The 15,369-nt window shown below is 38.0% G+C and overlaps 1 protein-coding gene across 5 annotated transcripts in view; it reads right to left on the bottom strand.

The window, feature by feature from the left end:
* Nucleotides 1-168: 168 nt before the first annotated feature.
* FGF14 (fibroblast growth factor 14) overlaps nucleotides 169-15,369 on the bottom strand; it is a 386,590-nt gene continuing 371,389 nt past the window's right edge. For all 5 annotated transcript variants that reach the window (XM_015274265.4, NM_204777.2, XM_025141879.3 and 2 more), the window contains 2 exons: nucleotides 4,631-4,829; nucleotides 169-1,806 (listed from right to left, as the gene is read on the bottom strand). In XM_015274265.4, coding sequence (XP_015129751.1) covers nucleotides 1,667-1,806; nucleotides 4,631-4,829 — 339 coding nt within the window. In that variant the 3' untranslated portion in view covers nucleotides 169-1,666. The remainder of the gene's footprint in view (nucleotides 1,807-4,630; nucleotides 4,830-15,369) is intronic.

Raw genomic sequence — 15,369 nt, 5'->3', positions numbered from 1 at the left:
ACACAGTTTTCCAGACTGAGGTACAGTTTGGTCCTTGTTGCCCTTTCTGAGAAACAAATACCATCGTAAACATACAGACAGCACCCACAATCCTAGTGTCTGAAAGCACGTGACTAAGTATGTAACACGTCAGTGGCATTTCTGTGGTATTGTCTAATTTTTTTTTTCCCCCGTAAGATCTGTCTTATTGTTCACAAGCAACAAACTCAAAGTGTTGATGGTGTTTCTCATGATATGAGCCAAGGCTTCAGTTTTATGTTTTTGATTTCATCTAGTTTCATGTAGAAGAAAGTACAGTATACAGAGATCAAGGCAAGGCACCTTCAATCTATCAATTTGGTGAGGATATTATCCTAGGAAGCTGGGTAGAGGTACGTACTGGAATATCAGTGAGATATATAGGACTGGACTTTTTGCATGCTTAGCTAAAAATAAAAATAAAGTTTTGTAATATGTCCAGTTGTAAAACTTTTTTTTTTTTTAAAACACCAGAAAAACTATAATTTTTAACTACTCTTTGCATTGGTGCTGCAAAAAAGAACACAACAACATCCTTGCCCATGCTTTGCTAAGTAGGTGTGGAAATCAGCCAAAAATAACAATGGCATTAAGTTCAGTTCCTTAAAAACAGAAAAGGATTATATTTGAAATGGATTTAGGTAGCGCAATTCTGGTTAGTCTTAACTGTTTTTTTTATTGGTGGTGGTTGTTTTTCAAACAATGAAGCTTTAGTAGATGAAAAATGAGCCTTAATTCAGGCCTACAAGGCCTACAAAATTCTTTGGACCCACTTTCCCAAAAACGAGTGGGTCTTGCTCGCTGGGCAAGGCAAATGTTACCATTACCAGTAAGCCTGTGATATGTATAAAACACACACACAAAAAGAAACTATAGGGGGATGCCAAACACTCATTTCAGAAAGCTTCCTGTTGGTTGTGTTTGACACTCTTCCCTCCACTATAATGCCAACCTCAGAAGCACAGTATCTGTTACTAAAGAGTATTCACATTGATCAGCATTGTAAGCCAGAGACAACGATCCTATTCTTTATAGATATAATTTGTAATAATAGACTTTTGAAGGCTTCCTGATTCCCTGATTACTTTCAAAACTAAGCCACCGGCAACACTTAAAGTTATAGAGAAACACAATCCCTGCAAAAGGTCACAGACAGTGGAGCGAGCAGCCTTATAAAAAAGGGAAGAAGAGAAATCCATAATAGCACAGGTTTACAGCATCTACCTAGAAATTACTTGATTATTTGTGTGCTACAAAATAGAACTTAAACACATGGATTTTGCTGAAACTGGACTCAAAAAGGGATTATGGGTAATTGTCAGCAGGCAAGGTATCAAGTGTACTTGTGAAGTATGTCATTCACATGAAGTGTCACAGTCACAGAAAAGATATTAAAAAGGCATTCCAATATCTGGTAGGGCATTCCATGGTCTGAGTTTAGCTGGCTCATCCAGGTGTCTTCTCATTGTGGGTGGAGCTACACGTTGAGCTTTATCCGCTTGCAATGATTCAGTTCAGAACCAGCCACGCGCCAGGACGCCACTTGCTGCGAGCTGATCCACAGACACTGCAGAGGGGAAGTCTGGCAAGGATATATCGCTCAATTGCACTCAGGACTCAGTAAGTCACAACACCTGTGAGGATCTGGCTATGTCGTCTTACTCTTGTTAACTGGTGGTTTGCCGCCATTCATTATTGCAGACGCACTTGTGCTTTTACTTGGAGTTACCCCAGCCTTTGGCACTGTTTCTCCAATATCATGCAAAGATGGTTCTCGATACATGGCAACTGAAAGGAGAAAAGAAAAGAAAGACATTTTTAAGAACATGTCTCATTTAAGAACATATCTCAAACAGGATTATCTACAATAACTAATATTTTAATATACTCCGTGTTTCTCTTACATGATGGGAAACTATTTACTTTCACAGTTACTTTGCATGACCAATATCTTTGCTTGACCCTCTGAACTTCTCACTTCTACCACATATGTCTGAAAAACAGCAGGAAACTGTGTGCTCACCTCTTAAAAGGAACTGTAGAAGCCTCAGAAATTAAAAATTACAGTTATGGATTTATGTGAGACAGACACAAAAATATACATATATTTTTATACACTCATTTTATGTATAATCTTTAAAAAAGTATTTTATGTCTTTTTGGGAGTAAAATATGAGTTGTCTGGATGCAAGTGCCCTTTTTCTTAGCCCTACATTGCAAGACTGGGCTTGAGTCCAGCTAAGAAAAATTGTTTGTACATCTGGCTCCCAAGTCCGAGGAGCATGTTTATAACCTCTTCATGTTGTAGCTGAAGAAGTGTTTGGGACTGTTCTGCAGAGTCCACACGAAATTTGGGGGTTTGGTTCTTCCTTTTCAAAAAAGTATGCAGTAGACACTAAGCTACACTGAATGCAGTGCAGAAAGCTCCAAACTAAACTACTAACTGAATTTTTAGATGAATTAAAAGTTTGCCCCTGGGTTTCAGTCCCTATGTAACCAGTTTAAATCCTTTGAGGGAAATATATGTGTTCAATTACACAGTTCCAGCTTCCTTAATGATTAATGCTCTTGGATAATTCAATTCCATTTTCCATGTCAGTGAATCAGGTAATATTTCCACTTACACCTGACTTCAGTAGCCTTTATTTATATCAGAGCAGTGTTAAAAGAGATATCAAAGCAGTCAAAGGAATTAATCACCACACTGACTTTGGGTTCCACTCTATGCTGCTGCAGAGAGCACAAACCCTTAATCATTTGGCTTATTAAAGTAGGAGGCAGGAGCATCAAAGTACTGGCACTAGTCTTCAATAGTGTGGGGTTTCATAAGAAATACAGAATTTGATAACTAATCAAATACTTGTTCTAACATTTCCAGTAACATAATCTAAATCCTTTTATGGCCTATGAAAGTCTGAAATTAAAGATCTTCTCTGGCGTATCTAAGGCTGGTTATGATTTTTGTCTTCAGGGTGAGACCCTGTTAGGAACACTTTTCTTTGCTGCTTAGTTAAGAGCTTGATGAAATAACACCATGACCTACAAAAATGTTAAGTCAAATAGTATGAGATAAAACTACAACTTATATATCAGAGCTGTAATATTTTAAGATTCTCACAGGCAATGTAAGAAACTTATTTCTATGCCTGGCCTGAGATATTTTGAAAGGATTTGACTCCAAACATTAATGAAAATGCTTGTATCCTTTCTAATGAATGGATGTTTACTTTAAAAATACACTGGGTTATGCCTCTACAATTTAATATAAAGAGTCTGACTTATAAAATACCAGTAGTATTGAAAGCTTGTGAAAATACAGAAACATTGTAAAACAAGGGAAGAACAAAGGCATCATCCTGAATTCAAATTTAAAGGTAAAAATAGTATTTTCAGAGTTTCATAATAAAGGAACAATCTAACATTAATAAACTTGTCCTCTAATCAAAACTTCTAAAGTTAAAATGTTAAAAGAAAGAATGAAAGGAAGGAAGGAAGGAAGGAAGGAAGGAAGGAAGGAAGGAAGGAAGGAAGGAAGGAAGGAAGGAAGGAAGGAAGGAGGAAAGAAAGAAAGAAAGAAGGAAAGAAAGAAAGAAGGAAAGAAAGAAAGAAGGAAAGAAAGAAGGAAAGAAGGAAAGAAAGAAAGAAAGAAAGAAAGAAAGAAAGAAAGAAAGAAAGAAAGAAAGAAAGAAAGAGAGAAAGAAAGAAAGAAAGAGAGAAAGAAAGAAAGAAAGAAAGAAAGAAAGAAAGAAAGAAAGAAAGAAAGAAAGAAAGAAAGAAAGAAAGAAAGAAAGAAAGAAAGGAAGGAAAGAAAGGAAGAAAGAAAGAAAGAAAGGAAAGAAAGAACTGGACTGTTAACTAAAGCATTATTAGTGTATGATTTTAAATGTTAAGTAGGTAAGTTTTAGAATGACTGAGGCTATGTGTAGCAATGATCTCAGTGAAATCTGGAGTGCTGACAGGACAGGACACAAAAAGTGACGTAGGTTAGAGATGGCCTGCAGAATAAATTGATAAGTCACAAATAGATCGATCATAATCCAGGAGAAAAGCAAATGTGTTTTCCAAGGAATGTGTGACATCATTTTAGTGTGTAAGGTTAGTACAACTTTTATTTGCATCAGCCTTGCTTCAGTTATCAACTTACACAAGTTACGTGCATTACATCAACTGGCTAAGTAATAAAGTATGATCTATTTTCTAAACAGACCTTTGTGTTTTGCATTAGAAAGCTTTTATCTTGAAATACACTTCATCCATTCCATTTATAACTCTGAATTATCCCACAGCGTCCAATTGGAAGATTATGATTGCAAGACTCACAACATTTTTTTGCTGCTAGCAAGAGAATATCTTAAAGGTGACAGAATACATATCCACAAAGATTTCTTCTCCTGTAAAATGACCTCCTAATCCCTTCAAAGAATGTTTTGAGATATGCCTTTTCTAGCATCACTATGCCAAAGCATGAAACTGCTCCATGAATCCTGGGGACTGTCATTTGGAGCGGTTTCTGTGCACGGCACACACATTCACAAAGGTTATTTTAAAAACCATTCCTTTTTCTTTCCCTGAGATTTATAGGAAGATCTGCCAGTGATGGACTGCATCTCACCTTCCAATGGCTTGGGTAGAAAATGAGCTGCTGGTTTTGTTTTCTTGACTCTGTTTCCTTTCATGACCTGCCCTTCCTTATTCAGACCCAAGAACCAGGCCCTTCCGGACTCCTGTTGTCTGTAGAGCATGGATGAGTAAATTACATAATAATTTTCAAAAACAGACTCCTTGAATTTGCACTCCGGTGTAAAAAGTTCCTGTGGAAGGAAAAGTAAATGTTAAATGGTATCTCTGAAGTGCTGCTTCTGTTTTGACAACTCACAAACACCTTTAGATTAGTTTAATACATGACTTATGATAAGGTTCTGTTTTGAGACCAGGAGATCTATCCTCCTATGGCTGACCTCCAGTTGAAGTTATTTCACCTCTCACCACTTCTCTTTCCCCATCTGTTCAACAAGGATAGTATGTTTTGAAAATATAGAAGAAGAGACACAACCATAAAAACATTATTTAAAACACAGGCATAATTATTCTCATGTTTTTTCTGAGAGATTATCCTTGTTTTTCTTGATTTAGAATGTCTGTGCTAAAAAAAAAAAAAAAAACAAAACAAAAAAACAAAAAAAACAAAAAAAAACACTATTTTTCAGTTTTAACATACTTGGTAGGTGTAATAAAAGCAATAAACTCTCTCTATGTAATTTTTACAATACCTAATACATAATGCTTAAAAATAGCTGTTAATAACACTTAAAAATATATAATTTCCTAGAGTAGGCATGGCTTGAAACATCATGGGAAAGTGCTGTTTTGATGTACAAATTCCTGTACAAAGAATGTTATTCCTACTGACTTTCTCAGCACTCATCCCATTATTGCTCATGTTTCCAGAAGTCACATTCACTAACAGAGCTACTGTACGGAACTCTTTATTAAGCTTAACTTGAGCACAAACTTCTAGAACCCAGCAGCCAAATTTTAAATAACACAAGTGAACAGTAATAAAAGTAGGAACATATATTGAGACACTTTACCAGAGTCCTCTAGAAAAAAAAACAGCAAGTTATAAGCAAATAAAATTACCTTTTCTTTTCAAAGGTGAAAAAAAAACTGCACTTTGTATCACGATAAAATAGGATTATGTGTGAATGTAGAATGATTTTCAGTGGTTGGACGTGTCTATTGAAACCTGTGAATGATAATCCCATCATAAAAGGAGGACATGGAAGTAGGAAAGTGGAAGGCGACTTGCTAAGCATAATCTCTTAGTCCTAAATCCATAAATCTCTTAGTCCTAAATCCACTTTTTGTATTTATATTTCTTTCAGTTACCTCTTCCAAGAATTAAAATTTTGGAAATATCATCTATTTGCACTTTTCCATTCAAATTAACTTGGTTTCTTTCTTTCTTTCTTTCTTTTACTACTGGCCCTGTGCAATACTGAGTTAACTCTCTGTAGATGTTTTCTGGGTCTCTATCCCAGGCCCAGCTGTCTCTATACTGTAAGGACTTCACAGCTGTTTTTGCCTCAACAGGTTTCCTTTCTGGAAAACAAAGTCCTTAAATTCACAGATCCCTATATGAGAAAACAAACATGGAAATACTTTCCTGTATCTGTACTACATGTCACTCCATGTACCATCAAGTTCTCTTCTTATGTTAAGGGGCATACAGTATTCACACTGTTATGGCTTACATTACAACTTGTAAACAAAGCTGTCTTAACTTGTGCCAGGTATACTATTAGCTTTCTCAATTATGGAGTATTTTTTAACCGCGAATAAAAAGAATTGGTGTATCTTCTTCAACAGCATACTAACAGCAGTTACTGCAGCAGCTGGGAAATAACCTGGACGCCTGCCTTAAATCAGGTGGCTTTCTCTGTGTGAGCAAGTACACTTAGTGTCTCCAGGTCACACTCATTTACAGGTGCAAAAGAAATTCTCTAATGTGTGCAATGGCCATATTTTTGCACCACCTATTTGTGCAGCTATATTTATATACAAATACAGAAATGCAACTGCAGTCTGAACTAGAAGTGCTGAAAACTAATGAGAGGAAATTTCTTAATGGCAACTTCTTTGCCACAGGGTTTTTCTCTCTGTTCCAAGACGTCTGCTGTTTGTGCTGCTCTCCGTCCTCTTATGCTGATTTCAAACCACAGCAGGGCTCAAGGAGACTCAAAGCCACAATGCAGGGTGTCAGGCTAGAGGGAATGCCTGCTGAACTCCTGCACAGGCATTTACATGCAAGTCATGCTCCTCAGCTGTCGAAACAGCAGATGCTAATCAGGAATTGCCTACATTGCCTAAACAGATCTTCTCATTACCTGCTTCACTGCAAAAGCTGCCCCCCGTTGCACTACATTTTACTTCCTTGTAAAGCTCAATTACCATAAACACTACTTAGCCAATAGATACTTTTTGCTATAAACAAAAGCTATTTGTCATTCTCAGCTCCTCTATACTAGAGATGGTCGGTTGCCTGTGAGTGGTATTTCTGTTTTTCCAAACAATATCCATTAGGATACTTAAACAATATTCCTTAAAACAGTATCTCACCTCTGAATCAAACTCGGTTCTTCCCTCCTTCTTTTCTTTGTCATGTACAACAGTTTCTCTGACAGTGCACAGAGGACAAAACTTCAGTTATTTTGCTCTACCAAGTCAAAAAAAAAAAACCACCCTATTTCAATACAATTACTAGTCTACTCCTGGATGTAGAGTGACAGACAGGACAAACTGGCATTACTACTATTCCATAGTTATAAAAAGCACAGTAATAGTCTGTTGGTTTTTCTTTTTTGTTGGTTATTGGTTGTTTGGTTTTTGCTTTGAAGGAAGAATCAAACGCGAATGATAGAATCCTGCCCCACATTATTGTAGCTATCCTGTTCCAGGTGGCTTTGTACTACAGCAATTTTGGACAGAGTTTGCATTCATCCAGTATTAGGATGCAATTCTGCGCAGGATAAAGTCAGTCAAACAGTCACTTAAATATATGCTACATTAAAGAATGCTAATAATTCCAGTGCTGTGAAAAGAGAGTATTCATGAATTAAAACTAAGCACCTGTTGGTGACAGTACTGAAATATAGCCACTGATTCCTCTGAGAATTACTCTGGAAGGAGCTTCTGAAATAAGCACCTTCCATGAGTGGAATATTTCTAACAATGATTTCTGCTTTGCTACAGACAATGTCTTATATGTCTGAAAAAGCTGTTAACACACATATTTTCTCCAGTAAAGCAGCCATGGCACCTAAAACACTGTTTCTGCATTTACCTAGGCCAAATCTAGCTCTGTATAGCTAAATCTCAATCTAGTAAGAACTCCAAAAATGTGCATCATGGGCTAACTGCACTGCCTTTAAAAAATCATCTACATTCTATTTTATTTGAAGTCATTGTTAGAGGAAAAGGCTGTACAGTAGCATTTTACATTTTGCCAATGGTGAGAGCGTTCTCCTAGGATACCTGCCTATTTGTATCGAGGCAGAAGGAATATAAATCTTCATGTGGCTGACTTAAATCATTTAGATCTTCCCTTCAAGAATGACATCTTCAGTTTTAATTGCAGGACAATCTTTCAATTTTGTATTAAGAAGTCTATGTATTGCAAAACCAGACAAGACTTGCAAAAAAGAACTTGTGCTCAGGATTTTTCTTCCAAGGTCAGTGCCCACATTTAACATGTAATCTTACATTAAAGTTGGTTTGCTTCTATCAAAGCAACATGCAAAAAATAAAGTATATGCCAGATGCCAATTTCCAAAACCCCAGGATAGGGCTCTGTCTGTAAATTTCAATCATATACAGCTTCCTGAGTCCTAGGGAAGAGAAGGATAGATTAAATTGCACGTTTCTGGGAAGAATTGTCACTTGGACATTTGTGCTAGCTTCCTAACAAGATATTGCTTGATGAGAGTTCTATGTGGAGATGTTATAATTCTCCTGGTAGCTGTAGAGTTAATAAGTATCATCATTCACAGGTTGTGGGTTCCCCTCTTGGGATCAAAAAGTTTTACCACTGGGGAGTCCTTAGTTTTTGGGGCACCCATAGGTGTTGCCAAAACTTATCATTGTAGTATTATGACATAATGTAGGTCACTCCACAAGTAATGCTTCCTATTATTTCCATGGAAACTATAACAGAAACAAAGAATAAAAAAACATTGTTTGATAGACGAAATTCCCAGCTACAAAACACTATTTTTCAACATCATCACCACCATTACCTTTGCATTTTTGGCAGTGATGAACAAGACTCTGCATGCCATGCTCATAAAAATCGGAACCAATGGAGGCAACCCACTGTTTCACAACTGCTATAACAGCTTCATTGCTAGGAAACTGTTGCCCATACAGTCCATCTTTTATTGGCCCAAATAGATGGAAGTCAGAAGGCACAAAAACTGGACTATACAGTGAGTGTAGCAGGACAGTCCAGCCAAGACTGGCAATGTGCTTCACAGTCTTCACACAGGTATGGGGTCTGGTCTTACCACATTTCAAGAGAAAGGTTGCTTTCTTGCAGATGTTAATCTGGAAGTTCGAGCCTTTTGCTTAGCAGAAGAATGACTCCCTACTGATGGGAACACGAAGCCCCTTTGTCAGCCGGACCCTACCCATAGGAAAGTGTGCTGCCTCCCTTGGGACATTACTAAAAAACTTCCTGATCTGATACGCTCCTCTGATTATTACCCTTTAATAATAGTTCAAGCTGGCAGCAATGAAGCTGCTGAGAGAAGCCTGAGGGCTATTAGAAGTGTCTTCAGGGCACTGGGGCAGTTAGTTGATGGAGCAAGAGTACAGGTGGTGTTTTCCTCTGTCTCCTCAGTGGTAGTGAGGGATACCAAGAAGACCAGGAAAATCCATCTTATAAAAATGTGGCTAAGAGGCTGGTGACACCAGAAGAATTTTGGCTTTTTTGACCATGGAGAGTATTATTCAGCACCAGGTCTGTCTGGAGGACTGGAGGCTTGGCATTGTGACTCCTATCTTAGAACAATAGAATCATAGAACGGTTTGGGTTGGAAAGGACCTGTAAGATCATCTTGTTCCACCCCCACTGCTATAGGCAGGGACACCTCCCTCTAAGACAAGGTTGCTCAAATCCCGATCCAGCCCAACCTTGAATGCTTCCAGGGATGGGGCATCCACAGCCTCTCTTAGCAGTGTGTTCCACTGTCTCAGTATCCGCACAGTAAAAAATTTCTTCCAAATATCTAGCCTAAATGTACCCTCACCCAATTTAAAGCCATTTCCCCTCATCCTGTCACTACCTGCCCTTATAAAAAGTCCCTCCTCAACTTTCCTGTAGGCTCCCTTCAGGTACTGGAAGGCCACTATAAGGCCCCCTGGAGACTCCCATCTACAGGAAGAGTCATAAGGAGTATCCAGGGAACTACAGCCCTGTCAGCCTGACCTTGGTGCTAGGGAAGGTTATGGAACTGGTAATCCTGAGTGAGATCACATGGCATACAGGGGAATCAGGCGCATCCAGCATGGGTTCACAAAGGGTAGGTCCTGCCTGACCAACCTCATCTCCTTCTCTGACTGGGTGACCCACCTGGTGGATGAGGGAAAGGCTGTTGATGAAGTCTACTAAGACTACCCCAAGACTACTAGATACCTAGACTTGTCCTCTACAATTATGTGAAAGGAAGTGAGTAGTGAAGTAGTGAGGAAGTAGTGAGGTGAGGGTTGGGTCAGGTTGGATATTAGGAAAACCTTTGTCTCCGAAAGAGTGATCAGGCACTGGAATGGGCTGCCCAGAGAGGTGGGTGAGTCACCATCCCTGGAAGTTTTCAAGAAATGTGTAGATGTTGTGCAAAAGAGTGTGATTTAGTGAGCAATACTAGCGTTAGGTGGACAGTTAAAGCAGATGATCTTAGAGGTATTTTCCAAACGTAATGATTCTATGATTCTATGAATACTGAACATACACATTTGTAGCAGTTTTCTTTCTTAAAAAATATATACATATATATGTGTGTGTATACATATATATGTATATATATAAATATATATATATAAAGCCACTCATTCTTTACTGTGAGGTTGGTGTGAGACAGTGGAATACGTTGCCTGGAACAGTTGTAGATGCCCACTCCCTGGAGGTGTTCAAGGCCAGGCTGGATGGGGCTTTGAGTAACCTGGTCTAGTGGGAGGTGTGCCTGCATGTAGCACGTGGTTGGAACCTGACGATCTTAAAAGTCCCTTCCAACCCAAACATTCTATGATTCTATAAAAAATAAATCCCACTAAGCATAGCTTTTCCTATTACAGCAATCAGAAAGAAGAAATAATTATACAGCTATGGACAAGACACCCATGCCATGAACCACAGATAAGAATTAAAACCTAACATGAGCTAGCCATACAGCTTCTAGATATTAAATAACAATTATATGAACACCGTCTGCAATTTTGAGCCATATCTATGTTCAATATGTAAATCAATAACAAATTGACAGGCCCGAACAAAATGTAACCTTTCAGAGAACACCATGAAGGACAACATCAGTTCATGGCTCTGTTATAGTTGTCAAAAGACACCAAAGAAGCCACAAGGAAAGGGGGCAAATGGGCTCCTATGAAAGTTGTCTATCCTGAACCTTCAACCATTTTTAGATTAGCTTTTTATCCTGAAAAATAGGAAATGAGGGTATTGTTCTAGTTACAGCTCATATACAGCTTCACATATAACATAGAAGTTATATACAGCAGTCCACCTCCTGAATTGTAGCCAGAAGCAAACAGGAAGGTATTGGATACTCCTGAAGGTGGGCACAATTGGACAACAGCAAAAGCATAGCTGCAAGTGGCATGAGGTGCTCCATGGTACTAAGCAGAAAACACAGTAGTAAGACAAACTCAAAGAGGCTGCCAGGTGAGAAACAGCGAGTCTAATCAAGCAAAATAAAAAATCCTGATTTTTTATTAATATTTTTCAGAACTCAATACCAGTTTTAATCCTGTTTTAATCCTACTTATTATTTGCACTTATAAGTCAGGATGGTGAAACAAGACATCAGTGCTTTGAAAGTACAGATTTACCTGATGGGAGAAGCTTTCCATTTGTACAAATACAGTGTATAAGGAAACAAAACATTCCAGAAATGATCTCAGTATACTATTATTGGGTTATCAGACATTTTTGGTAGGAAGGCAAATAACAAATGAGAGACTGGAGAAAGGACAACACTAGTTTTGCAGATGCTTATGGCAAACTTCTGCAAAATGAGAAAAGCAGCACAGAATATACACAGAGGTATTTTGGGTGGTGTTAGAGGAGGAAGTGACATTTTGATAGCAGATAATAAGGTTGGAAATGACTCATGAAGAAGGACCTTAAAATTAAAGAGAAGCAGACTGTGTTTAATGAGGAGAGGCATTCAACAGAGAAGAGAAATACAGTTAAAATATTGAAGCTGGGAACTGTACTTTATGGCAGCCTTCTGAAATGAAACAGTGGGGGTGGTGCTGAATTTATCAGTGAAGGAAGGGAAGACACTGGATTAACCAAGGTGTGAAATGATAATATCTCAGACAACAGTTGCAGTATTGTAGAAGGGTATAAAATCAAGCCATGGACACATTCATACAACACGAATGACGAGATCCAGAGGCTTCACCCACTTATGAGAATTGGAAAATACCTGCATTGGTATGTCCCTGACTTTCTGAAATTGAATTAGATGAGTTAGGATGGTGTCATGCAAGATACCTATTTGACAGATATTTATATAAGAGAATAAAAGAGCTACTCAAGAATCCTCATCAATACCACCAAGATTTTGGAGCTCTTAAGCTGGCCAAAATGTACAGTTCAGGAACTCCTCTTCAAATGGCCTAAACTCCAGCAGCGTATGGTTAGATACTTTCTTGATAAAAGATAAATTGATAAAACATTCCCAGTATTTTAGAAGATGCTGCTGATCTGGGCCTAAAAGTTCCCTAATACAGACTTCAGTTTTAAACATAGCAACAACAACGAGCAAAGTTGGCAGAATTTTCTAAGTGCAAACTAACAGAGGAAGATACTGAGTAACAGGAAGACTCCAGGAGACTTTAGATGCTGTGCTGTTAACGTTGCGGCACCATTACTAACAAAGCTTCAAAAAAAAAAAAAAAAAAAAAAAAAAAAAGGCAGTAATAGATGAGCCTGCCAATCTTACAAACATACCATGAAAGAAGCAAATGCTCAGAAGTCTGTGCACACACATTTCAGTCTTTAGACAGAAAATTTCCTTAATAATATATTCTAACAGTTAGAGAACACCAGTATTGGCTTTTCAGAGCTAGTGTTGCTTCTGTTCTCTGTAAGATTCCTAATACACTGACTCATCTATTTAAGTAAAGCAACACAGGACTTGCTATCGTGCAGAAAAGAAACAAAGATGATCCTGCTGGTTAAAGAATCATTGAGAATGCAGTAAAGATTTAGCTATAATTCCTGTCTCCCATCTTGGATTTCTAAAAGACCCACCTATGTGACTAGCACTGGTCTCTTAAAAAAAAAAAAAAGAAAAAAGAAAAAGAAAAAACTCACAAGTTCCAACCAAATTTAGGTGAAAAGTAATGTAAATCAGTGTTCCTGCAAATACTAGCACTGAAGAAGCAGTGGGCAAAAACCTCAGATTTTTCCCAGAGGCTTTTGGTAGTGCTCTTCCAAGAAGGTAAGGTGGCCAAAAGCCCAACTGAAGTGCCTCTATACCAACGCATGCAGCATGGGAGATAAGCAGCAGGAATTGGAAACTGTGGTGCAGTTTGAAATCTACGGTCTTGCTGATATCATGGAAACAGGGTGGGATAACTCACATAACTAAAATGCCATGATTGAGCTTTTTAGAAGGGATGGGTAAGGTAGAAAGGTGGAGGACTTGCCCTCTCTGTTAAGAAGTGGATAGACTGTGAAGTGCTGCCCTTGAAAAACAATCATGAACAGGTTGGGAGTTTGTGGACTTCATTGCAGTCTTCCAGTACTTGAAGGGAGCTTGCAAAAAGGAAGGAGACTGACTTTTTGCTCTGACTGATAGAGATAGGACAAGTGGGAATGGCTTTAAACTAAAGGAGGGGCGATTTAGGTTAGGTATTAGGAAGAAATTTTTTACTTATAAGGGTGATGCAGCATTGGAACAGGCTGCCCAGAGAGGCTGTGGATGCCCCATCTTTGGAAGCATTCAAGGCTGGGTTGGATGAGATCCTGAGCAGCCTCATAGAGTGGTTGGCAACTCTGCCCACAGCAGGGGCACTGGAGCTAGATGATCTTTAATTTCTGCTCCAAGCTAAGCCATTTTATGATTCTGATTCTGTGAACTGGCATTCTAATTAGGCAGCAATATGATTCGTAATATCAATAATAGAACAGTTCTACATGTACATTCATGAGCTTCTACAATAAGGCCACAAGTAACAGGCCTATAGCATGCACAAATTTGCAAAAAATATCTTGGACAGATTTCTGTGTGTTAAAGATGGTATTGATTGCAGCCTGAATTTGGCTTCATCTTCTGTCCAGATTGGAGCAGAATGCAAAGCAGTTTGGATTACAAAGACTTCCCTGTTTCATAACAAAGAAATTGTTTTGCTTATGACCAGTAGTGATGATTGTATTAAAATATCATTGATTACAGGCAATAATGTCTTGTATGCAAGGCATTGCACATGGCCATCAATTTCATAAACTACTACTTGCAAGACTAAACAATGATGTCAGATAAAAGTGTATTTTAAACAATAACTTCAAGAATGATCTCCAGTTCCAACTTACAGATACCAATAGAACTCTCTCTCTCTCTCTCTCTCTCTCTCAATCTCTCTCCCCATCCACATAGAATTAATATTATATCACAAGCAGTGCTAAGATATTTACATTCTTTTAATTGATACCTACATTTCAGAGTCATCAACTCAGTGGGATATGGATGAAATAGAACAAAGTTTTCTTGATGCAAGTCTTTCTGTTACTTCTGTTATTTAAAGTTATACAGTTCTGTTTCTGCTATTTAAAGTTATACAGTTTGACTTCAAAAGTGAACTAATGTTTTTGAAATGAAGCCCATAACGCAGATCTGAATCATGAATCTCGCATTAAAAGTAAGCAAGTCAAGGCTGTTTAATTCAAAGATATCTGAAAGGACATTTAGGGGAGCAGCCTCAAAAAGTAATGTTTAAAACTATGTTTGTGGTGTCTACATGCCAAAACTTGAATATTTCAAGAGAACTGATAAAAAATGTTGCCTGACATGAATAAGCAAAATAAAAACTAATGATAAACCAAATTTGTAATTATTTGTTTAGAATGGGCTGCAGCTCACGCACAGCCCTCACACACTATAGCATGTGGTCAAGCATAACATACTCCTTCATCCCCACAGATATATAAAGAGTGAAGTGACATTATTTTTCTGCTTCAGTTCTGCTCTGAACTTTCACAGAAATGTCTACTCTCTTTCTTGAGAACAACCTTGACTTTAAAGAAAATGCAGCAGAATCCTTGCACTAGTGAAATAACTTCTTTCTTTTTCCAGGAGTGTAATCTCCTCCCCACATAATCTTCAGCACTTACCTTCCCTTAAAATTTAAATTTGGATTAAAAATCTGCTTTAAGGTTTCAGCTTAAACACCAGCAATAATTCCTTGTTGTATCAACACAAAAAGACATATTTTATCTCTTGTACAGCATCTGTGCCTACAGAAATCCAGTATCAGTAAGATAGGCACACACTCCAACTCATGACTAAGAGAAATTGTGTGCATTGTAGGGAATATTTTCTTCTGCTGTGG

Source organism: Gallus gallus, chromosome 1 (assembly GCF_016699485.2).
Source record: "Gallus gallus isolate bGalGal1 chromosome 1, bGalGal1.mat.broiler.GRCg7b, whole genome shotgun sequence".
Classification (NCBI taxonomy): domain Eukaryota; kingdom Metazoa; phylum Chordata; class Aves; order Galliformes; family Phasianidae; genus Gallus; species Gallus gallus.
The sequence above is the reverse complement of the archived record's forward strand: the minus strand, read 5'-3'. Positions and strand labels throughout refer to the sequence as shown.